The sequence below is a fragment of the Bos mutus genome, chromosome 16, assembly GCF_027580195.1.
Source record: "Bos mutus isolate GX-2022 chromosome 16, NWIPB_WYAK_1.1, whole genome shotgun sequence".
Classification (NCBI taxonomy): domain Eukaryota; kingdom Metazoa; phylum Chordata; class Mammalia; order Artiodactyla; family Bovidae; genus Bos; species Bos mutus.
Genome location: NC_091632.1, coordinates 22,460,767 through 22,486,771, shown reverse-complemented (window position 1 = coordinate 22,486,771; position 26,005 = coordinate 22,460,767). Strand labels below are relative to the sequence as shown.

At 43.8% G+C, this 26,005-nt stretch overlaps 1 protein-coding gene across 1 annotated transcript; it reads right to left on the bottom strand.

The window, feature by feature from the left end:
• Window positions 1–1,627: 1,627 nt before the first annotated feature.
• RNASEL (ribonuclease L) lies at window positions 1,628–26,005 on the bottom strand. The gene is given in 8 exon segments (XM_005910128.2): window positions 1,628–7,883; window positions 7,885–8,014; window positions 8,661–8,791; window positions 10,915–11,044; window positions 11,928–12,133; window positions 13,557–13,642; window positions 20,745–22,405; window positions 25,895–26,005. Coding segments are annotated over 7 exon segments (2,208 nt in total). The 5' UTR covers window positions 22,219–22,405; window positions 25,895–26,005; the 3' UTR covers window positions 1,628–7,832.

Genomic DNA, 26,005 nt, shown 5'->3' with positions numbered 1-26,005 from the left:
TGGATGTGAGAGTTGGACTATAAAGAAAGCTGAGTGCTGAAGAATTGATGCTTTTGAACTGTGGTGTTGGAGAAGACTCTTGAAAGTCTCTTGGACTGCAAGGAGATCCAACCAGTCCATCCTAAAGGAGATCAGTCCTGAGTGTTCATTGGAAGGACTGATGTTGAAGCTGTAACTCCAATACTTTGGCCACCTGATGCGAAGGGCTGACTCATTTGAAAAGACCCTGATGCTGGGAAAGATTGAGGGCAGGAGGAGAAGGGGATGACAGAGGATGATGGTTGGATGGCATCACTGACTCAACGGACATGAGTTTGGGTAAACTCCAGGAGTTGGTGATGGACAGGGAGACCTGGCGTGTTGCGGTCCATGGGGTCACAAAGAGTCAGACACAACTGAGTGACTGAACTGAACTGACGTGACAACTTAAGTTTTACTATCCTGTTACTGGTTCTTGCCGAGGTGGGTTTCTGCTCTGGAAGTTAGGATTCTCTGTATTCATCTCTCTCGCTTGGGGAGTAGTCATTTGTCCTGTGACTTCATTTCTCTGACAGATAGAAGAGGAGTTGATTCTTCAGTTCAACTTTTTACTTACCGTGAGAACAGAGTGATGATTTCTAAGCTCCTTATGTGTTGGATCAGAAAGAAGCCTGAAGTTTCCAGATATCTTTTTTTTTTTTGAAAAGCTTAAGCCTGGGCCCCACCAAGGTTCTGACTTAATTAGTCTAGGACAGGCCCCAAATGATTCTAACAGAGCTAGTTTCAAGAACTAATGATACGTGCCATATATAGTTTATTGCTAGAGAAGAAAAGTGAGTGAGTGAAAGTCACTCAGTTGTGTCCAGCTCTTTGCAACCCCATGGACCATACAGTCCATGGAATTCCCCAGGCCAGAATACTGGAGTGGGTAGCCATTCCCTTCTCCAGGGGTTTTTCCCAACCCAGGAATCAAACCCAGGTCTCCCACATTGCAGGTGGGCTCTTTACCAGATGAACCACCAGGGAAGCCCAAGAATACTGTAGTGGGTAGCCTATCCGTCTCCAGCGGATCTTCCCAACCCAGGGATCGAACCGGGGTCTCCCACATTGCAGGCAGATACATCGCAGCTGAGCCACCAGGAAGCCCAAAGAAGAGAAGAAGATAATAATGAGAATGAGTACAGAGGGCTTTTTCTTCTGGTCACTCTATTTTAATTTCACTTTTTCTAATTTCCAACCTCTTAATCTACCACACTTTCATCCCTGGTCATTATCACCTTTTAGTGTGCCGTATCATTTTTTGCATTTTATTGTTTTATTTATTTGACGGTACTGAATCTTAGTTGTAACATGCAAGATCTAGTTCCCTAACCAGGGATCAAACCCTGTATAGAGAGTTCAGAGTCTTAACCACTGGACCAGGGAAGTCCCTCTATGCCTATGCTGCTGCTGCTGCTGCTGCTGCTGCTGCTGAGTCGCTTCAGTCGTGTCTGACTCTGTGCGACCCCATGGACGGCAGCCCACTGGGGTTACCCCCGTTCCTGGGATTCTCCAGGCAAGAACACTGGAGTGGGTTGCCATTTCCTTTTCCAATGGACGGAAGTGAAAAGTGAAAGTGAAGTTGCTCGGTCGTGACCGACTCGTAGTGACCCCACACCTATATTAATGCTTAATTCCATCTTCCACCTCTCTAATTCTCTGTGAGGACAGAGGTCTTGGTTTGTTCACTGTAGTGTTTCTTGTTCGTTAATCACTGAAGATAGCAAAACACTGTTCTCGCCGTGACTCATGGGGCATAATCACCTCCTTCCTGGATTTCTGGCCACTGAGGCTTTATCATGAAAGAAATACCATACTTCAGTCACTTTCATTTGAGCTTTATTAAAAGAGCTACTAAGTAAAATCCTACTTGATTATCTCAATTTTACAAAATCACAAAAACAGAATCCTACCTAATACTCCAGAAGAGGAGAGAATTTTCAGGAGAGAAAGAGAATGAAAGTCTCTGCATTGATAGTTCTCCCTACTGGAGTTCATCCTTCCTGGAAACACGAAATCACTTTAGGATTCTTGTGTTAAGCTTTCATAGGCTTCTATTAGGGATAAACATAGTGATAGGCACATACTAATCTTTAAAAACAATAAGTATTATTAATGTCTAATCCTGTTAATGTTTCTCTAGAGCCTCTGAAAATCCAATCCCCCTGTTTTATTCCACTCACTTCTATTTGTTATCAGCCTTTCTTAAGCTAAGCAAACAGTCCATAAAGCAATTAAAGCATGACTCCGGTGAAAAACACTGTGGAAGAAATGAGACATTGTGACACTTTTCCCTCTTGATATTTCTATTTCCTGCAATAGGAGAAGAGAGAAGGAGCATAAAAGATTTGCTGCAAGCCTGTCATGAGCTAGGTGATTAACAATAGCAGCAACTGATACTAAGTGCCTCCTATATGTCAGGCACTGCACTGGCCATGTTGGCAACCCTGAGAGCCCAAAGGGAAAGTTGGGTTTCCCAACATTTCCTCTGGAGGAAGGTTCTGCTGCACTTTATCCAAAGCATCTTGAAACCCCACTGTCATAAAGTGGAGGCGAGTGGGCAATGAGAAGAAGCTGCCCTTGGAGTGAGCCCCATGACTTACCCGTTTCCCATGCTGCAGGAGGGACCCTTCAAAAATCAATTATAGTGAATTTAAGAAGCATCTCCTATGCACCTATAACATGTCAGACACTGTACCAGGCTCCAGGGAAATAGGCATAAACGCCACCTACTTCTGAATACAGCACATGGGGTAGAGTTGTTGCCTTAAGTGTGTGCAAGCTAATACCAAAGAAAGTTTCATCTGCAAACAAACTTCAGAGGAAGCTGGGCTGGTGGGAGGGACGACAGTCAGTCAAGTCCATGGGCCTGACTCTATCACCACTTCGTTATTCCACAGGCCAGGGGAAGTTAGGGACCTGACGTCTGCTTCTCTTACAGGCAAATGTCTTGAAATAATTTGAGAGACACCAGAAAGCGTCCTAATGTCCTTCGCTGCCTCCCACACGACACCTGCTGTCACACTTTTCAATTGTGTATTTTTCAGGCCCTCAGCATTCATTGAGAGACCCATATTAACATGACAGAGCCCCCGGGGGCGAAAGGATCAGCCAAACAATGAATTTTACCAAACCACCTATTCAGTGCCAAACACAATGAACAAGAAAAAAATCTCGCCCTTCTAGATGTTTATATATTAAAGAAAGGCTTATAATGAGATAATTCTAACTTAATGGTGACATATTACACTCATAGAAGCATTTACTTCTCCATTCAATAAAAATATATCAAAATTTGCTTTGTTCCAGGCACTGTACTAAGTGTCAGAGATGGAATATAATGGTGAATATGACAGCATTACTGCTATCACGGAGCTTATGTTCTCATCATCATGAAGAAGAAAGGTTTTTTTTTATGTGAAAAAAATTTTATAATCTCATATAAAATTCAGATAGTGCTATGGTGTCCTCAAAAATAATGACAGTTAGGAACAACTTTGGATAGGGGAAGGCCCATCAAAGTACAGACACTGTAGCTGAGAACTAAATGATGAAAAGGAACTAGATACAAATTCCAGGCAGAGGGGTGAACAAGAGCCACAACCTCCAGGAGGCAAAGGTCTCAGCATTCTCGAAGAACAGAGACAAGGCCAGTATGGGAGGAGTTGAGCCTGCCAGGTAAGACAGCAAAGCAATGGGCACAATAATACAGATGCCGTCTGCTCACATAAGGCCCTGCATATGGTGGCAACAGTTGGGTTTTATCCTAATTGCCATGGAAAGTCACTGAAGGATTTTCCTCAGGGAAGTGACCTGATGTGACCCATGTTTTTTCAAGATCACTTTGTGGATAAAAGATTATTGGAGGATGAGCACGAAAGCACAGTAGCCAATTTCAAGGCTCATGTTTCAGTCCAACAAGAAATGATGATGGTCAGAGCACAGCAGACACAAATGGCTGTGAACAGATTTAGAATTTATTTTGGTGCGAGAATCTACTGGATTTGTTAATAGACTGGATGTGGGGGCACGGGGAAAAAAGAAGCAAAAGACGGATAATTTGTAGGCAACTAGGTACATAAATTTCAGAACATGGATATCATCTGCCTGTTTATGATGATACGAGTCACGGCTCTTGAAAAGAACACTACGGGGAAAGAGAAAAGAGTGACTTGCTTGAGGATTAATTTGGGGGATACTCAGTGTTTAGCGTTTGAGCAGAGGAGGAGCTAGCTGGCAAAGGACAGTGTGGAGGAACAGCCAGTGGGGAAGGAAAGCAGGTGAGTGTGATGTGAGGATGCTAAAGAAGACAGAGGCATGGGCAAGAGAACAGTTACCTGAATCAGCTGTGGTATAAGCTTAATGAAGACAGAGAAGGACCATTGGATTCGGTTGCTCTGCAGGTCATGGGTAATTCTGACCTCCTAGGCTTAATGAAGGAATGGATGAAAAGCCCCGAGACACAGCCACACAGTGACCACCCAGCCTACCTGGACTCCTGTAGCTGAGGACTAGATGATGAAAAGGATGATGAAAAGCCATCTTTGGCTGTCCAGAAAAACCACACTCTATGGACTTGCAGAACTGGGTTTGCACCTTGGCTCTTCCACTTACTACCCATACTTAGCAATTCTTTCTGGGCATCAGTTGTATCTTCTATAAAATCGGAATAATTGCATCTTATGGCAATGTCATGTGTGTTTCGGGATGTCATATGTAAAAGTATTCGGCTCTAGAAAGCGGTGGGTGCTCAAGAGGTGGTAATGATTATTCTTAACGTAATTTTCTCTCTTATGTTGCTTGTTTAGTGCATTCTAGGCAGGCAAGCTCCCCTCATCTCTGTGTAGCTGGCACCTCTGCTTGACAAATCCATGCACAGAATCACAGTGCCTAACACAGTACCTAACATGAACTACAAGCTCAATTAAATGTTTGTGATAATGGCAACTGAATCAGAAATATTTGTAGCATTATCCACAGAAACCCTTAGAGAATTAAAGCAGGGAGAAAAATGATCAGATCTTTTTCTACAAGGACACCCAGGGTGTCTCAGATTAATGGGGGGCTAAAATTAGGTTCCTTTTCCCATTACTAAAGAGCAGAATGCCTTTCTTAAAATTTACCCAGGAGTTAATCATTGAGCATTTCCTACTATAGATATCACCACTCTCTAAAGTGGAAATGTTACTCAGAAAATCAGACATTCAGATAATTCAAAGTTTTACTGAATTTTACTAATGGACATTTGATTGTCATATCTAGGTACTCACTACAAATCAGAAAATCAAATCTTACTTTTAAAACTTAAAACTACTGCTCCTGAAACCTTAAAGAGAAATCTTAAGTTTCTTCCAGCACTTGTCAATTTCATTCCATAACACCTGTTTTAGACCATCTCCTTTTAATATTTTTTAATTTATCCATTGGCTGTACCATGAGGCATGCACAGTTGTTTAGTGCATTCTAGGCAGGCAAGCTCCCCTCATCTCTGTGTAACTGGAACCTCTGCTTGAGGTGCCAGTTAGTTCCCTGACCAGGGATCAAACCTGTGCCCCCTGCATTGGAAGCACAGAGTTTTAACCACTGGACAACCAGGGAAGTCGATACCATCTCCTTTTTATTTTTTATTTCTTTTTATTGGCATACAGTTGCCTTACAGTGTTGTGTTAGTTTCTACTATACAGCAAAGTGGGTCAGCTATATGTATACACATATATCCCCTCTTCCTTGGATTTCCTTCCCATTTAGATCACCACAGAGCACTGCGTAGAGTTCCCTGAGCTATACAGAGACCACCTTCTTTTTATGTATGTATTTTAAAATTTTTATTTATCTGTTTATTCATGGCCGTGCTGGATCGTCAGTGCTGTGGGCTTTCTCTAGTTATGGCATGGGCTTTGGAGCACAGGCTCAGTAGCTGTGGCACACAACAACGAGGGGCTTAGCTGCCCCTCGGCTTGCGGAATCTTCCTGGCCCAGGGATCAAACCCCTGTTCCCAGCATTGGCAGGCAGTTCTTAACCACGACCACCAGGGAAGTCCCCACCTCCTTTTTTAAAAAGAACCTGAGAGACATGTTCTTCCCCAGCTCCTTTCATTACAAAGCTTCATCTTCACCACCACAGTGAGGATTCAGTTCAGTTCAGTCGCTCAGTCGTGTCCAACTCTTTGTGACCCCATGAACCGCAGCACGTCAGGCCAGTGAGGATAAATGGAAAGAAATCAGACTTCATGCCAGAAAGTCCTTTCAGATCGAGATAGTCACATTTCCTATGCATTGAGTAAATCAATCTGTCTCTAACCTTAGTTTCCTCATCTGCGAAATAAGGATCATAACACTTAGCTTACAGGATTATTTTTAAAACTAAAAGATAAAATATGCAGGTGTAAAACACCATCAAAATGTCATCTACAAATATTACTCATCTATAAGATGGATCGTTCATTTTTCAATGAATAATTATTGATCATTGCCATGTGGCAGACATTTTGCTAGGCTGCAATAACACACATCAATATATCATGGGCCCTAAGGAGCTTAGATTCCAGAGAGGAAGAACCATGCTCTGGGTGGAGAGAAGCATGCTCTGGGGTGGCTATGGGTGCTAGGGAGCAGATAGGACACTCAGACTCGGGTGTGGAAAGTGAGGGGCTTCAGGGGACTTCCTGAGGAGGTGACCCTGGTGCTGTCTCATTACAGATCCTAAAGCAAGACATCAAACTCTGGTCACTCCTTTGTGAGGTGGGCCACACACTCCACAGTCCTGGGCTCCCAGCCAGCTCAGAGGTGTCACAGCCTCTTAAGGCAGAGTTTCTCATCCTCAAGCCACTGATATTTTAGGCTGGATCATTCTGTTTGCGGGGTGCTGTCCTGCATATATCATAGAGCATTCAGCAGCATCCCTGACCTCTATTAGAACACCAGTACCACCTCCTACCCTCTGCTCAGAAAGCCATTTAACTGCCAAATAACCTCTGAAGGGCAAGATTGTCAACAGTTCAAAAATAGTACCTTAGGTCATAGGAAACCAGCACAGGTGATTCTAGAAGGGACGCGGCTCATATAATTGGTGCTTAGACATACTAGTTAGTGCTCAACAAATATTAATGAATGAATGAATGGAACGAATGAACCACTTAGAGTCCCTTTGACCTACTCTTTTTGGGTCTCATGCAGAAAAGCTCTGAGCTAGTCATTGAGTTCTAAGGTGACCGAGTGAGAGTTAACAATAGCTCCACGTCCGTTTATACGGCACTCTGTGCAGGCTGTATAAGCTGCGTCCAGTTGTTCAACCTCCCTGAGTCTGTCGGACTCTTCAGTTCCTAAATGGGGACATTAATCCTATCTTGCAAGGTCGTTGGAAGAATTACATGAGATAATTGATGTAAAAATAAAGCATTAGGGGTCCAGGAACTCACTCCTTCGGTGCAATCGGCAAGAGGATGCCATCTCAGCAGGATGCCCTCTCAGCTCCTGCCACTAAGCTTTACTAAGGACCAAAGTAGTTTGAGCATACGCTTTTTGTTGTCGTGAATGTGGAGAATGTTGAGCACTGCGCCAGGAACTGACACATCGGCTATCCAATTCATCACTCACAAGCAACCAGGTTAGTCAAGAGGCCCAGGGAATTCGCTGGTGGTCCAGCGGCTGGGACTCCACACTTCCATTGCAGAGGGCCCAGGTTCAGTCCCTGATGGGGGAAACAAGATCCCACGTGCTGCATGGCATGGCCAAAGAATAAAAATAAAAAATCAAGAGGCCCAGAGAGTTGTGACTCGCACAGCAAAATTGTACCTCCCTGAATTCAAAAGGCACTAGGGCTGGCCAGCCTGCTCACCACCACCAATTGCATCACACGTCGGCTTTGTTCAGGTTGAGATTTTTTGGAAAATGCTTTGCATATTCTGTGTTCTGTAGTCTTTTATAGACATACATGACCAGATCTGGAAATTTCTCCTGAAAATACTGGGAAGGTTCTCCAATTTTTGACTTCATCCTGAAATGAAACAGAAATATTTTGATACGCCTGCCCCAAACTCTGCATCCTCCCTTTTACAGCATATGGCCCTGGAGATTTTTTTTTGCTCCCCTGGTGTCTATAGCAGAATAAATAAAGACTTTGGAATCTGACAGAGCAAGATTCATCTCCTGACTGTTCATCTAACAGTAAATTTCGGCAACTTAAGTTTTTTTGCACCTCAGTTTTATTATCCATAAAATGGAGATAATACAGTTCTACAATCCCTTATCTACAATGCTGAAATCCAAAAGAGCCCTGAAAACTGCAGACTTTGGGTGAGTCTGCAACTGAGGTTTTCGGGAGCAAAAGCTAAGTGAATTAACATGGGGCTACACTCACAATGTACATTTGTTTTACGCAGCCACCCAGTCTCCTGTGTCCCTTCTCATTAGAAGCAGGCTCAACAAAAACGGAAAAGGAAGACAAGAGCCTGATGGGAACGTCCATCATCGACTATAAGACCCTCGCGGTGGGCCTTTTCCAAACAGAAGGGAGGAATGACTTTCCCTTCATCAAAATAAGTTTTCTTCTTTCCATCCAATAGCAGATGTAAACTTCGAACCGGAATTTTTAAATTATTCTCATCTCATATATGACTTATAAGAGTGAAAACAGTTCTTACTCTATATTCTTTTGTTCATTAATGTGCTCTCCCACATTCCGGATGAACTTCAGCAGGTCACCTACAGTGTTCTGATAGGTATTCCCTTTTTTATAAAACGCATTCATTTTTTTCATCACAGATTTGTCAACCTAAAAAAAAAAATTACACAAAAATGTGGTAACAATACAAAATAAATCTGATAGAATGTTAATACAAAAAGGCAGAATACAAATATGAATATAGGTCAAAATTACCACTAATTAATAAAGCAAATTAATAGAAAAGAATGGAAGTAAACACGGTGCACCATAGTGCTAATTGTGTTTGTATTTGGATGTGGGACCATAAATAACTTTAAATTTGTGTATCTATTTTCCAAGAGAATTATTTTCATAGAAATTAACTACAGTAAAACACGGTTTAGGAAATCGTTGGCTACTACATGAGGAAATTGGCTCATTATACTATACAGTACTGCTATCCTGCGGCCACCTTTCCAAATTCAAACCTGATTACATCGCCTCTTTAAGGAGGGTTGTCCTGACTGAGACCAGGCCTTGCAGCCATTGCCGTAGTGAGTGTGGCTGTTCTTTGTTTTGTTTGTAGTTATGGTTCCAAAGGTTACATGTTTCTCCTTGTCCCTAGGTGTCCCAGGGCAGCTGCTCTCATATCAGTAATGCCTTCTTCTTTGTGCTCTCACTTTTTTTTTCATTTATTTTTTAAATTTTTAATTGGAGGATGATTGCTTTATAATATTGTGTTAGTTTCTGCCATATAGCAACATGAATCAGCCATAAGTATATACATATGTCCCCTCCTTCTTGAACCTCCCTCCCATCTCCACCCCTTCCGACCCCTCTAGGTTGTCACAGAGCACCTGGTTTGAGCTCCCTGCATCATACAGCAAATTCCCACTGGCTATTTGTGCTCACACTCTTTGTAGATAGTTCTGATATTTAGAAATAGTTTGGAGTAAGAGAATAAGATGCAACAACCATGAAGCCAGAGGGTCCCTTAGGAAGAGTAACTGGTGACTAGAAGGCTGCCTGGGTGGTACCATCAGTTCCTTGCAGAACTTACTGGGCAGCGGGAAAGACAGATTAAGCCAGCAATTATGAGTGTGACCTGTGATCTAGAGGCAGACAAGGGAAGGAAAGCAAAACGAGACCCAGAAACAAGGAGGTATGGGAGAAGCAGAGCCCTACATCAGGCCCAAGATATGAAAGATGTTGGTCCCACTCAAAGACGAGAGTTATGGATTTTCCCATAATGCTCTGCTTATGTCTCAGGGGTACCCAGCATGTATCCCACAGCCATCCCTTCTGTAGGTCTCTCAGCCCCACTTGGATGCTATATTCTGCTTTGTATATCCATGACCTCATGTGGTCCTAACACATACTTGTATTTGACAGATGTCTTCTAACTAATAATAGTGAAAGTTCTGATGGTGCCAATTAGACTGAATGAGTGATTAATTACTATGCTCCACCATAAGTACCTGTGTGCTAAGTTGCTTCAGTCATGTCTGACTCTGTATGACCCTATGGACTATAGCCCACCAGGCTCCTCTGTCCATGGGATTCTCCAGGCAAGAATATTGAAGTGGGTTGCCTTGCCTTCCTTCAGAGGATCTTCCCAACCCAGGGATCAAACCCACGTCCCTTGTGTCTCCTGCATTGGCGGGCGGGTTCTTTACTATTAGTGCCACCTGGGAAGCCCATGTTCCACTATATTGAGTTCAAGTTGGGCGGACCTTCTCTGGAAGAGAAGGAATTTGAAAGATGATTGTTTTTTGTTTCTCTGTTTTCTCATCCAGAAAGCAGGTATGGGTGTGTGGATGCTCAATGCTGGGCTGTTCACTGGCATAAGAGGCAGCCAGGCTCCCTGGATGGAAATGCCCCTGTGGAAGTACCTCCCTTGGACTAAACTCTATTTAATCAGCTGCTCGTGTCACAGTGGAAATAGAATTATTAGTCAGACCTCACTCAGAAAATAAGGCTTGAGAGAAAGAGTCACAGAAAAGGAAAAGGCTTGTGGGCTGTGACAAGTCCATCCTAAAGAGGAGCCTAGATAAATATCTCAGGAGAACCTCGCCTACAGCAGAGACCCAGAAGAGCTGAGGGGGTCTGGGATGGGAAGAAGGCAAGGAAAACCCCTCTTACCCCTTGACTGAACCAGGCTCATAGTATAAAAAAGTTAGGAAAACCAACATAACACATAACACAGATTCTTATTCCTGGAATAACTCCCAGACCATAGGAGTTGTTCATACCTCAATTGTCCACTGGGCAAAACTTGGAAGTTCAGATGTTTCAGGTTGCAGAAGCTGGAGGATCTTGCCATTAGTATTTCGTGTTTTGATGTCAGATTCGTTTCCCACATCCCGGAGGGTCCGGTAGCGGCTGAGAATGACAGAATGATCATGATCATTCCACCCTTCCCACTTTTCCCAGAAGGAGGAAACTATTAGATTTTGGCATTTGATAAGAGTAGTAAAAGCATGTTTCTAAACAATCTGCACATTAGGAGAGCACTTGCTGTCTCTTTTTGCCCAGATCATTTTTCTATTCTTCAATGGAGAAAATCAGATCCAGAGAAGTTAAGTCACTCTTCTGATGACGTCCTCCCAGGAAATTCCAAGCTGAGAGAAAAGCCTGGGTCTGCTTATTCCCAGTCTGACTCCTGCCCACCTCACCGTGATGGTTAATTTCATCTGTTAATTTCACCAACCACACACACAGCACTTAGATTAAATATTACTCTGGGTGTGTCTGTGAGGATGTTTCCAGAGGAGATTAGCATTTGAACCAGTGAAGCAGACAGCCCTTCCCAGTGCAAGTAGGCATCATCCAATCTATGGGTGGCCTGAACAGAATGAAAGGGGAAATTTGCCCCCTCCCTGCTGATCACTTTGGCTGGGACATGGTTCTACTCCTGCTCTCAGTTCTCCAAGTTCTTAGGCCCTCAGACCTTTACTGGAATCTGCATCTTTAGCTCTCCTGGTTCCTATGCTTTTGAATTCAGACTAAATTATACAACTGACTTTCCTGGGTCACCAGCTTGAAGAGGGCAGATGGTGGAACTTCTCAGCCCCAGTATTGCATGAGGCATTTCCTTATTTTGTATATATATCAGGTTGGTTGAAAAGTTCTTTGCGGTTCTTCTATAGTAACATCTTATGGAAAAACTCAAATGAACTTTTTGGCCAACCCAATATAAAGAGCCCTGACTAATACACTCACCATCTCCATCCTAGAGGCCTGTAATATACACTGTTTTCCTTACCTCTCCCAACTCCAAAAGAAGGGATGAGCCAGCAGGCCACTCAGATGGCCCTTCACATTGTCCCCAGGGACTAACAGATGCTGAATGAGGTCCCGAGTTTCCTTATCTGGAGAACGCTCAATCAACTCTTCAGTTCTTAGATTCTTCAACATCTCAAAAGTATCGTTTCCCTTTTTTACCACATACAGGACCAGCAGTCCCAGGGCCTGCACAGAAGCCATGAGTAAATGAAAGTCATTCAGTCATTTCTGACTCTTTGCAACCCCATGCACTGTAGCCCACCAGGCTCCTCTGTCCATGGGATTCTCCAGGAAAGAATACTGGAGTGGGTTGCCATTCCCTTCTCCAGGGGATCTTCCCCACCCAGGGATCAAACCCAGGTCTCCTGCATTGTAGGAAGATTCTTTACTATCTAAGCCACCAGGGAAGCCCATAAATCAAGTCAAAAGTGCTTATGAATTAGCACTCTATTTGGGGAACTTTGGAGGGTGGGGCACAGGCTATGAGCAAATGGAAAATGGGTAGAATCTCAAGGAGCCCACAGGTTGGGTATGGGCTTGGGCATGGATAACTCTTCAAGAAAGTGTAGTTTAGGTTTATAAGGAGCAAAAGATAATCCCAGGCCAGAGCTGTCAGAGCAGACTGTGTAGAGGAAGAGGAATTTGAGCTAGACCTCAAAGTACAGATAGAATTTTTAGATAAACCAGGGAAAGGGAGAGGGTTTTAAACAAGGGGAGGGGGTTGCTCAGAGTCTGGCTAGGAACAGGGACTTTGGGTTGGGCCTGTGTCAGGCAGGACATTAAAGAGCCAGACCAGGTCCAGAAGAACACAGTGAACACCCCAGGAGTCAGGACACAGCAGGGAAGAAAGACTAGGGAGGAGACCAGCACAGGAACTTCTGCATTAAGAAAGACACCAGTCAGGGAAGGAGCTCAAATCTGGAGCCACTGAGCCAGAAAGGCCAGGCATGGATGGAGAACTCTTACCAATTGGGTTGGAAGTTCAGCACCCTGGAGAACTCCAGGGGCCAGCTGCCCTAACGGCTCAGAGTCTATCCAGGAGCTGTGGTCTACAGAGGCTATATGTCTCCTGCTTTGTCTCCTCTCTGGGGAAACAGTTATTTAGGATCTTAACCTGTGGGGCCAAGTATAGTCTCTTTTGAGCTGGGGATCAATCCCATCATTCCCATGTGCTTCAGAGGGCCTTAGTATCTGGCCCTCCTAGGAGTTTAGCACATGCATTTGAATAGAGTGGGAAAAGAAATCTCATTTACTTTGTCTTCAGGCAGCAAATACCTCCTACAGGAATTGTGGAATTATTCTGGAGAAATCTCCTGGAGGTAATTCTTCAAGAAATGTGGCATGCTCAATGTATTTGCTATTTAGCCTGTGAGGGTAAAGAGACATGCAAAGAGACACAGAAACGGCCACAGCAAGGACCAACTCCACACCCACCCAGAGAGATGCTGTTGTCTGCAAGGGAGTGAGGGCCATCATACCAGGGAAATGCCTTGAAACTTCTTTCTTTCCTAGGCAAAATAGGAACGTCCTTTAATCAGCCACAGGAAGTAAGATAATGAACGAATGAGGAAGTAGAGAGATGGAAAAGAAAACTGTTTCTAGAAATTACCTCTAGATCTCTCTTGATTTCCTGTGGATCTCCAGTCCCCTTGATGCTTTTATCAAAATCTGCCAGGCAAGCACCATTCTTGGAATCTAAAGGAGAGTTTGTGGAGATGCATTGAAATTGCTTATTCTTGGGCGGGATGTATGGAGAGGGTAACATGGAAACTTACATTACCATATGTAAAATAGATAGCCAAATGGGAATTTGCTGTATGACTCAGGGAACTCAAACTGGGGCTCTGTAACAACCTAGAGGGTGGGAGTGGGTGGGAGGTTCAAAAGGGAGGGGACATGTATACTGTGGCTGATTCTTGTTGATGTTTGGCAGAAACAAACACAATACTGTAAAGCAATTATCCTTCAATTAAAAAATATATAAATACATTTTTAAAAAAGAAAATCCTCAATCCCCATGTTAGAATTAATTTACATAAATCTGTAACTCAATGTACAATCCATCATCACTGAGGAAGACAATGATGAGCTCATATCTGCCTTGTTTACTTTTCAAAACAGTCATGTGCACTGCGTTCTTTGACCTACTGGTATCTGCCAAGAGCAAGATGTACATTTTACACATCCCAAGCCACGGGTTGGGGAAGCAAGAGGATAAGTATAGCCAGCTCCCCCTTCATGCAATTCCTGGGGTCAAAGAGCACAGACTTGTAAAGAAGCTGCTGGCCAGAGTTGAGGTTACGTCCTATAGCTGAAGAACAACTGGACCTTAGAGCCGAAGGGTCCAAATCCAGCACCACCTTAGCGTAGCATTCCACCAAATCAAGCCCACTCGCCACTGCCCTCTATGACATTGTCATCTGTGACCACGAGTCAACCACGTGCTTCTAATGAGTCGTTGCCTCCCTCCCCCCTTCAGCATCTTCCTCCCTTGAAGGAAGCCACTGAGTTCTCAGAAACAGGGATAAGAGAGGTGGGGAACAGAGTGAAAGGTGATTTGTCCTCAAAGAGGTGGCTTAAAGGAGTCTGAGAAGGAAGGCTGGGTAACCGCAGATACCAGCCAGTGCAACTGTGTACTCAGAGCCCTTTCATTATGAATTTGGACCTCAGCATTGTAGGGAAATTCAGAGTCTAACAAAAATGAACCCATCAAATTGTTCAACAAATGTCTTATGAGAGAAAAAATGATGGCGAGGAAGGAGAACACAGTCCTTGCTCTACAGAGTTTAGAGTCTCTGGGCAAGGAGACCGATAGTAAAGGGATAAATACATGGCTAAACATTAATTGCAGTTTTCAAAATGCTAGCCAAAAGTTCAGGATGCCCTAAAAGTGTACCATGAGAAGAACTACATGGCTGCATAGAGAGGGGGAAGTTTTCATTAAGGAAGAGATGCCTAGGGAATTTCCTGGAGACCCAGTGGTTAGGACCCCACACTTCCAGTGTAAGGGGCATGGGTTCAATCCCTGGTCAGGGAACTAAGATCCCACAAGCCTCAGGATGAGGCCAAAAAAAAAAAAAAAAAAGGAAGAGATGCCTAGAGAGAAAAGATCAGTAGAAATTGGATAGGTGAGTGGAATGGGGAAGAAAGGGAAGAGAGAATTCCAGATAGGAATGCATGGAGAATAAGGAGCAGACGGGGGTGCACATCATAAATCACAGACTGTTTTCAATTATTTCAATAATTCCCTTCACTTATTTAAGCCACTTGGTGTTTTCTGCTACAGAAATTTGAAAGTGTTTAATGAACACTTCACATCTCTTCTAGCATTTGATTTTTTTTCCCATGAAAAGTGAAAGTGTTAGTCACTCAGTCCTGTCTGACTCTTTGTGATCCCACAGATTGTAGCCCATCAAGGCTCCTCTGTCCGTGGGGTTTTCCAGGCAAAAATACTGGAGTGGGGTGCCATTTCCTTCTCCAGGGGAATCTTCCCGATCCAGCAATTGAACCCGTGTCTCCTGCATCGCAGGAAGTTTCTTTACCATCTGAGCCCAATTTTTTATTTTTACTTTCAACAGACATTGTTAAAGTGCTATAAAAATTTTAAAGCTTACGCCCAGTTTCTGTATACAGTATCAAGAGGGGCTTTGGCCCTGCTGACACTTGACTTGGTGCCAGTGGAACTGGTTTCACACTTCTGGCCTCCAGAACCATGGGAGATTAAATTCCTATTGTTTTAAGGCACCAAGTTTGCGACAATTTCTTTCAACAGCCATGAGAAAGTTATACACTTGGTTATAATTATGTTTCTTTGGGTATAAATTCTCCTGTTTCATGCCTCTCTTTCATGGTATTGAGAGGATAACAGGCAGGAGGGTCAGGGGTTTCCAAAAGGAGGAAATAGGCTGCAAGTGTCAGACATTTTTTCTCTCTTAAGTGGCAGGAGGAAACAAACTACAAATGTTAAGATTTTTTTTTTCCCCTTCTCTGCTGCTGCTGCTGCTAAGTCACTTCAGTCGTGGCTGACTCTGTGCGACCCCATAGACAGCAGCCCACCAGGCTACCCCATCCCTGGGATTCTCCAGGCAAGAACATTGGAGTGGGTTGCCATTTCCTTCTCCAATGCATAAAAGTGAAAAGTGAAAGTGAAGTCGCTCAGTCGTGTCCCACTCTTAGCTACCCTATGGACTGCAGCCCACCAGGCTCCTCCATCCATGGGATTTTCCAGGCAAGAGTACTGGAGTGGGGTGCCATTGCCTTCTCCTCCCCTTCTCTATACAAATTTAAAAAGAGGTTTCTCTTAAAATTCTATGTTGCCATGATGACACCTAGCTCCACCTGAAGTTCAGTTCAGTTCAGTTCAGTTCAGTCGCTCAGTTGTGTCTGACTCTTTGAGACCCCATGGACTGCAGCACACCAGGCCTGTCCATCACTGACTCCCAGAGTTTACTCAAACTCATGTCCATTGAGCCAGTGATGCCATCCAACCATCTCATCCTCTGTCGTCCCCTTCTCCTCCCACCTTCAATCTTTCCCAGCATCAGGGACTTTTCAGATGAGTCAGTTTTTCACATCAGGTGGCCAAAGTATTGGAGTTTCAGCTTCAGCATCAGTCCATCTAATGAGTATTCAGGACTGATTTCCTTTAGGATGGACTGATTGGATCTCCATGCAGTCCAAGGGATTTTCAAGAGTCTTCTCCAACACCATAGTTCAAAAGCATCAATTCTTCAGCACTCAGCTTTCTTTATAGTCCAACTCTCACATCCATACATGACCACTGGAAAAACCATAGCCTTGACTAGATGGATCTTTGTTGGCAAAGTAATGTCTCTGCTTTTTAATATGCTGTCTAGGTTGGTCGTAACTTTTCTTCCAAGGAGCAAGTGTCTTTTCATTTCATGGCTGCAGTCACCACCTGCAGTGATTTTGGAGCCCCAAAAATAAAGTCAGCCACTGTTTCCACTGTTTCCCCATCTATTTGCTATGAAGTGATGGGACTGGATGCCGTGATCTTAGTTTTCTGAATGTTGAGCTTTAAGCCCACTTTTTCACTCTGCTCTTTCACTTTCATCAAGAGGCTCTTTAGTTCTTCTTCACTTTCTGCCATAAGGGTGGTGTCATCTGCATGTCTGAGGTTATTGATATTTCTCCCGGCAATCTTGATTCCAGCTTGTGCTTCATCCAGCCCAGCGTTTCTGAACTTAACTTTTCTCAAACCGTTAGCTAACCAATGCATTTTTCTTATGGAAATATTTGTTTTAAGCTATGTTAATGAACCATGTATTTACCCTGGACTCTGTCTTCAAGTCGGTTCTGCCTCAGACTCAGAACCCACTTGACAAACCAGTATGTTTTACTCATACATTATTCTCCTAATCTATGTTAATGAAACTCTCTATATTTACTTGGAAACCTGCCTTTCTTCAAGATTCATGTCAATCGTTTTATAACCCGGGATGACTCGCCTAATGCCAATGTTATCTCAAAATGTGTGTTGTGGGTGAGGGGCCTGGTGCCAGTCTCTGAGTTTTGAGACATTTCCTTTCTCTAATTAGCAGAATGCTAGTAGCTATATAACATCCGCCTAAAGACTAGCAGGGGGGGCACTCCTTCTGCCCCCTGCTGATGTCTATGTCAGAAGCTTTCTCTATCTCTTATACTTTAATAAAGCTTTATTACACAAAAGCTCTGAGTGATCAAGCCTTGTCACTGGCCCCGGATTGAATTCTTCTCCTCCGGAGGCCAAGAATCCTGGCATCTTTTGTGGTTCAGCAACAACCTTTCAGTATCAGCAACTCTTATAACTTTTTTTTTTTTTTTGCCACATCGTGTGGCATGTGGGATTTTAGTTCCCCAACCAGGAATGGAACCCATGGCCCCTGCATTGGAAGCAGGGAGTCCCAACCACTAGAACCACCAGGGAAGTCTACCAGCAACTCTTAGGTGATTTTTGACTGTATGTTTTACATTGCAGTTGAGACTCCCTGACATCCTGAGTTGCTTCTGTTAATGCCATCCAACACAGAGGAGGGATGAGAGCACTGTCAGATCTTCTGCTTTGCTTTTTTCTCAGTGAGGCTCTGGGGTAAGTGGGCCATGCCATTTAATAGTTGCTTTGGCAGATATCCTGTGTATATAACAGCTCTTTGTTTCTCTCTTTTTTCCTGAATTCTTATGAGTTTTTTTAAATTTATTATTAATTGGAAGATAATTGCTTTACACTATTGTGTTGGCTCTGCCATAAAACAATGTGAATCAGTCATAAGTATACCTATATCCCTTCCTCTTGAGTCTTACCTCATCTGCCCCTCTAGCTTGTCACAGAGCACTGTGTTGAGCTCCCTGTGTTATACAGAAACTTCCCATTAGCTATCTATTTTATTCATGGTAATGTTATGTGCTACTCTCTCAATTCGTCCCACCCTCTCCCTGCCACCCACCCCCCACCCCCCACTTTAAGCAATAAATGCTGAAGAGCGTGTGGAGGAAAGGGAATCCTCTTGCACTGTTGGTGGGAATGTAAATTGATACACCAACAATGGAGAACAGTATGGAGATTCCTTTAAAAACTAGGAATAAAACTACCATATAACCCAGTAATCCCACTACGGGACACATACCCTGAGGAAACAATAACTGAAAAAGACACATATACCCCAAAGTTCATCACAGCACTATTTACAATAGCTTGGACATGGAAGCAGCCTAATGTCCACCGACAGATGAATGGATAAAGAAGTTGTGGTACATATATATGTAATAGATGGAATATTTCCCAGCCATATAAAGGAACACATTTGAGTCTTTCTCTTAAAATCATCAGTGACTCAATGTCTCAAGCAGTCCCCCTGTCTGCAGGCAGAAAGGCCTGTCATAGATGCTTGGTCCCTAGGGAGAGGGGAAGCCCAGGGTTTGATCTTCCTAATTTCTACCGAGGTAGCGATCTGCCTGCTCTCTGGTCCTTGGTTCCCTCACTTCTGGCTTCCATCGCTTTTGAGTGGTGCTGTTCTGTACTCTTCCCGCTTTCATGAGGAATGCTTTTCTGTGGCTTTCTGACTTTGTCCTGGGCTCCTATGCTATTCTTCAATCCCATCCTATCTATGTTTAGCCTCTCCATGATTCCTCAAGGATTTTGTCCTCTAAGAATTCTTTTTTTAGTGTTGATTTTAATTACAAATTCACTTAAAAATCTTTTCCCATCATTTGAAGAATTTAATACAGGGAAGAGTCTGCAGTATGTGCTAGGTTCACCACCTTGATGCAGAAATATAATCGATTCTTTATTGTTCACGCTTAGGAGTGGAAGAAATGGTGCTAGAAATTTTGAAGAATAGGTAGTCAGAGATTATTTTTCTTTAGAATGTGATGTGTGACCCTTTCACATCAAGATCGGCATGTAGAATTGGGAAGGTCCTCACCCCTGAATGAACCTCAAAGACTCTTTCTCACCAGGTAGAGTTGTACATACTTCTGACCCTTGTCCGTCTCCTCAGCAAAGCTGCTTAAAACCAGGAAGGAATGGCATGAGCACGCGTCCTCAAACTAAAGCCAGATCTTATGTGTACCCATTTCTGTCTTCCAGTACCTTATATACTGCTCTCTGCCTCTAAATGCCCACACCTTCTTTTTGCCCTGGTCCCTTACACCAGAGTTAAACTAGTGCATGTCTGTAGGTTAGGTATCCACTTCCGCTTTAGCCCTCTAGACAAGTACCTGGCCTTTGTTGGGCACGTACCATGTACAGGTGACTTGTCCATTTGACACACGGCACTTAGACTTTGTAACAACCTTATGAAGGAGGTATTATCAGTCCCAAGGGAGGAAACCAACACTCACAGAATTAAGCAACTTGCTTGAGGTTACAAAACTACAAAGTGGTGGGACTAGGCTGCAAGGCTCCCTAAACCTGGCTGAAGCTGAGGATCTTTCTAAATTATTATTTATGTTTGGCTGCATTGGGTCTTCATTGCTGCAAGATGGCTTTCTCTAGCTGTGGACAGCAGCAGTTACTCCCTAGTTTCGGTTCATGGACTTCTCGTTTCGGTGACTTCCCCTGCTGTGGAGTACAGGCTCTAGAGTAAGGGCTTCAGTAGTTGTGGCGCATGGGCGTAGTTGCCTGGCGACATGTGGAATCTTCCTGGACCAGGGATCGAACATGTGTCCCTGCATTGGCAGGCGGGTTCTCAACCACTGGACCACGAGGGAAGTCCAAGCCGAGGCTCTTACTCCTGCACTACCTTGTCTCCTGGGACTTTATACTCAGCTATGCTTGTTTCCTTGAACATTGCTTTAGTGTATGGTCTTGGTTTACAAGAGCACACACTGACTTGTTCAGCCTCCTTGCAGTGTGTTTCATTTGTGTCACATCTTATCCTGGATCCCAAGTTTGACCTCAGTTTTGCCGTTAAGTTTCACAGTAACTGAGCACACACACAACATTCACTGTTAGCTGCCACCTTGTCTGAAGGAACACACTTTCTAGATTCTCTTACTTGCAGACTATTCTAAGAATTTGAACTTGGAGTTGGCTCCATCCAAGACCTACATTCATATTTGTATTTGCTAAGGGCAGCATAAGCTTAGCCTGGTATTCCATGAGCTTCCTTCACCTCCACACAGAATAATACAGGTTCTACCTGGTAGCAGGAGAAACCGCACTGTATCTACGGATTTGCTACATTCATCCTCAAATTGAACAACTCACACTGACTCTAGTTCTTTCCTATTCTGCCATGAAAAGCTGTTCCTCTGATAAATAAAGACCCTACATTTCTGGAGAAGACTGGGGACTCACCTATTAAGATGTTCTGCGGTTGCAGATCCTGATGAGTGTATCCAGACCGGTGTAGTTCCTCAACAGCCTTAAACAGAGATGAGAGGATGTTGCGGGCAAATTCATCTTCCTTGTTTTGCACAGCCTCTCCTTTGCGGTCGTCCAAGTGCTTCTCCAGCGTGTGCTCACACAGGGCAAGGCACACATACAGACAGGTCCTGTCGCTCTCACTGCCATAGAACGTCACCACGTGACCGTTGGCTCGGTTGCTCTGCAAACAAGAGACTTCATTTTGTCCCCGTGTGCTGCCTTTAGGGAACCGCTTCACAGCTACCTCTTGTTCCTCATATAACCCCAGGTAGATGCCCCCTTGGGAAGTGTCAGCGATTTTATATTCTTCATCAATAAAGATCTTGAGTTTGCCTATCATAGGGCGGTATATCCTCTGAAGATGTTTCAGGGCCTCCCCCCAACGTGAGCTCTGAGGCTTCCAGGCTTTAGCAGGAGGGCAAACGTCTTCTACGGCTCCATGCTGGCGAAGGAACTTTGCAAGGTCACAGTCATAATTGCGCTTCGCTATTGCGACGAGGTCCCCGCATTTTGTGCTGGCTCCTTTGCGACACAGCAACTGGGCAATTTCCTTCAGCTTGAGCTCGACAGCAAGCAGCAGTGCTGTTTTACCCTCACTGTCTGTGTCATTAATCTCTATAGCTGTTTGTTCCAGAAGCATCTGCACCAGATCCAGGTTCTTCTTTTCCACTGCCAAGATCAGCGGCGTCTTCCTTCCTTCCCCCCTCACATTGACATCAACCTTATAGTCCAGCAGAAGGCGAGTAATGGCTTTCACCTTCTCATCATCAGAGTTCAGAAGAGCATAGATCAAGGCGTTTCTGCCCCTATTGTCCTGGGCATTGACATCTGCCCCCATCTCATGAAGGAGGATCTCTACGACATCTACATGCCCTATTCTAGCAGCATCCATGAGAGCAGTGGCCCCTCCTTTCTTGACCCTCTCTTGATTCTCCATTGTCTTTCTGTGCAAATTCACCTCTGCTCCGTTGTTACACAGGAACCTTAAGGCTTCGACTTTGCCATACACAGCAGCTTCCATGAAAGCTGTGAAGCCATTAACATCGCACTCATTGACATCTGTTACTTTAGGAAGTAATAGTTTGAGCAACTTCACATTTCCCACAATCCCAGCAATGATGAAGGGAGTGGCCCCATTCTTCTTCCGCAGACAAGGCTCAGCACCATGACTAAGCAGAAGTTCCACAATGTCCTCTCTGTCAACTTGTACTGCATTATGCAAAGGTGACCAGCCCCATTCTTCCTGGAAATTGACATCAGCCCCTCTTTCTAGCAATTGCTGGACCAACTCAATGTCTTCATCTCTAACAGCTTTAATTAATGAATGATTGTCTCCCATTGAAGCCTTCCCATTACTAGAGGGTGTGGGTCTTTCCTGAGGGTTGTTATGGCTCTCAGTCTCCATGATGGTATATACCACTGGTTACAATTTTCTTGCCTTCTCTTTGAGAAAATGAAAACTTATCTTCTTGGGATTTGATCAAAGAGACATTGAACTGTTAGAAACTCCTGTCAGGGGAAATAGGAATTGTCTGGCTACAGACCACCAGTATGAGGAGGCACAATACTCTTGCAGTCTTCTGACTTTTCGCCTGGAGATGAGAGAGGTAATTTGTAGTGTTACAAGAGTGAGAAAACATTTGAATTAGAGAAATTAACTTTACTAGCAATGTTTTCAAAATACATCTATTATAGAATTTTTTATTATAGAATATTATAAATATATATCTTTTTATACTGTTCATGGGGTTCAGTCCTGAATATTCATTGGAAGGACTGATGCTGAAGCTGAAGCTCCAATACTTTGGCCACCTGATGTGAAGAGCCGACTCATTGGGAAAGACCCTGATGTTGGGAAAGATTGAGGGCAGGAGGAGAAGGGGGCAACAGAGGATGAGATGGTTAGACAGCATCACCGACTCAATGGACATGAATTTGAGCAAGCTCCGGGAGACAATGAAGGACAGAGGAGCCTGGTGTGCTGCAGTCCAGGGTGTCACAAAAAGTCAGCCACAACTTAGCAACTGAACAGCAACAACAACATAAATATATGTAAATTGCAAACAAGAAAAGTATTACTCTATTCTCCCACTGCTTAGAAACAGGCATAGTTAATATTTTAGTATAGTCTATACATTATTTTTAAAAATAGTTGGACTCATGACCTGTAACTTTGTATTTGGCTCCTTTCATTTAACACCTTAATTATAAATAATGTCCTATGTTATTACAAAGTATTTTAAAATATTTTAATGTCTGCAATAGACCATCAGAGAGGTGTTTCAGTTCCCTACTACTGAGCAGATTTTTAAAGTAACTTTTAAACAAGAGTTTCAAAATTTGATTTTTTTTTCACAATTCTAAATAATGTTGCAGCAAATTTAGCTTATTTTATCTTGTTATGAAATTAAAAGATGCTTACTCCTTGGAAGAAAAGTTATGACCAACCTAGATAGCATATTCAAAAGCAGAGACATTACTTTGCCAACAAAGGTCTGTTGAGTCAAGGCTATGGTTTTTCCAGTGGTCCTGTATAGATGGGAGAGTTGGACTGTGAAGTAAGCTGAGCGCCAAAGAATTGATGCTTTTGAACCGTGGTGTTGGAGAAGACTCTTGAGAGTCCCTTGGACTGCAAGGAGATCCAACCAATCCATTCTAAAGGAGATCAGCCCTGGGTGTTCTTTGGAAGGAATGATGCTAAAGCTGAAACTCCAGTACTTTGGCCACCTCATGGGAAGAGTAGACTCATTGGAAAAGACTCTGATGCTGGGAGGGATTGGGGGCAGGAGCAAAAGGGGACGATAGAGGATGAGATGGCTGGATGGCATCACCGACTCGATGGACGTGAGTCTGAGTGAACTCCAGGAGATGGTGATGGACAGGGAGGCCTGGCGTGCTGCGATTCATGGGGTTGCAAAGAGTTGGACACGACTGAGCGACTGAACTGAACTGAACTGATCTTGTTTTCTTATGATAGGTCTTATAATAGATTTCTTTCAATTGATTTCAAAGAACTGAATGACCAGTCAAAGGCTATGATTGTTTTTAAGATTCTCAACCTATAATACATTTTTTTCCAATGCCATATAAACACACTCTCAATAGAAATAAATGGCCTCTTTAAAAAACCAGAACCCTTGTTTAATAAGAAAATATGTGTTTTTCATCAATCTGCATTTCTGGTTAAGCATGCTCAGTCCATTCCTGGCTCTTTGCAAGTGCAAAAGTGTGCACTCCTATTCAAAGTAGTGTAGAGTAAGCAGAAGTCCCCAAACTTTGGGGCACCAGGGACCAGTTTTGTGGAAGACAATTTTTCCACGGACTGGGGGTGGGGAAGGGGTGGGTTTGGAGATGATTCAGAGCATAACATTTATTGTGCACTTTATTTCTATTATTATTACATCAGCTCCAACTCAAGTCATCTGGCATTAGATCCCAGAGGTGGGAAAGAACTCGAACTCCCACCTCTGCAAGATCTAAGTTTGGCCCCTGGTTGTGTAACTCTGCTGCTGCTGCGTCTCTTCAGTCGTGTCCAACTCTGTGCGACCCCATAGACGGCAGCCCACCAGACTCCCGGTCCCTGGGATTCTCCAGGCAAGAACACTGGAGTGGGTTGCCATTTCCTTCTCCAATGCATGAAAGTGAAAAGTGAAGTCGCTCAGTCATGTCCGACTCTTAGCAACCCCATGGACTGCAGCCTACCAGGCTCCTCTGCCCATGGGATTTTCCAGGCAAGAGTACTGGAGTGGGGTGCCACTGTGTAACTCTAGACTCTTCCTAATTGTGTAACCTTATATTATTGAGTCTGAATTTTTTGTTTCCTCAAATAGGGACGACAAAAAATACAGTCCCCCATATAAAGTGCATTGAAGTAGAGAGAAGGTAAAATATTAGGCCTTCAATAAATGGTAGAGCTAATTACATCACTTTATGAAAAGAAGAAAAAAACTTTAACACACCCTGTTCTTCCCACCCAGTGCTTTACATGCTACACAAATAGGGAATCTATGAGGGGTCAATTTAGTCCAACTGCCCTCCATCAGCGGAGAAGGCAATGGCACCCCACTCCAGTACTCTTGCCTGGAAAATCCCATGGACGGAGGAACCTGGTAGGCTGCAGTCCGTGGGGTCGGGGTCGCTAAGAGTCGGACACGACTGAAGTGACTTAGCAGCAGCAGCCCTCCATCAGATCTGAGCAATTTAGATACAATTCAGACAGCAGAGGGCAGCAAACTTACCTGAATGTTTATAACTGCTTCTGCTACAAAAATCACAAAGCAACCATTTTTCAGTAGTCCCACCTGCCTGACAGTCTCAAAGCCTCTATCCTCAGAGAGCTAACCAAATGTGCAGCAGAAGCACAGTCACCCAGCTGAACTCTTTGGATCAAATGTTTGTGTAAACAACTTTATCTACAATGAATGTGAGGTGGGCTGGAAAAGATCAAGGAAAGAAAGAAGCTCAAAGAAACCTGGAGGATTCAGGGTTTGTTCAAACTTCTTTTCTTCTCTGCTCCTTTATTTATTTCAGGCGCTTCCTTCAACTGCTAATTTCAAAGTAATACAATCATTTAAGAACACCACACCTTGGACTAACTTATGAGGAAATGCAAAAAAAAAAAAAAAAAGATAGTAGTAAGACTCCACGGCCTGTAGCCCACCAGGCTTCTCTGTCCGTGGAATTTTCCAGGCAAGAGTACTGGGTTGCCATTTCCTGCTCCAGGGAATAATAATAATAACAATAATAAAAGAACTCCGAGTAAAACATCAGAGTAGAAAATAAAAACAGCTCAACAAAAACCTTGCGAAAGGAGAGTCCTGCTTTCAGTTTCATTTTCCCCACACGACCAGAGGAGCCTGATAAACAGAGACGCCTTGAAGAAATAATGTGTGAATTATGACAGAACCCTGGAAATCTCAGAAGGGCTTAGGTGCAAAGGGTCCCCTGGGACTGGCTCCGTGTGCTCCTTCCTCTCCCCCAGTTCCACGCCCACTTCACTTCCAGTCCCCAAAGCCCGAGGAATCCTTCAAAGAAAACACCTTCTCAAGCTTTCCCAGCTCTCCTCCTTCTGCGTATCCTACCTTCTAAACGTAGATGCCTCGTCCTCAGTCATTCCTCTGACGGCATCTAACCGTCAAATACTGTTGCCGGCAGGAAAACAGCCCCTCCTGAGAACTGAGCTCGCGGGGCGG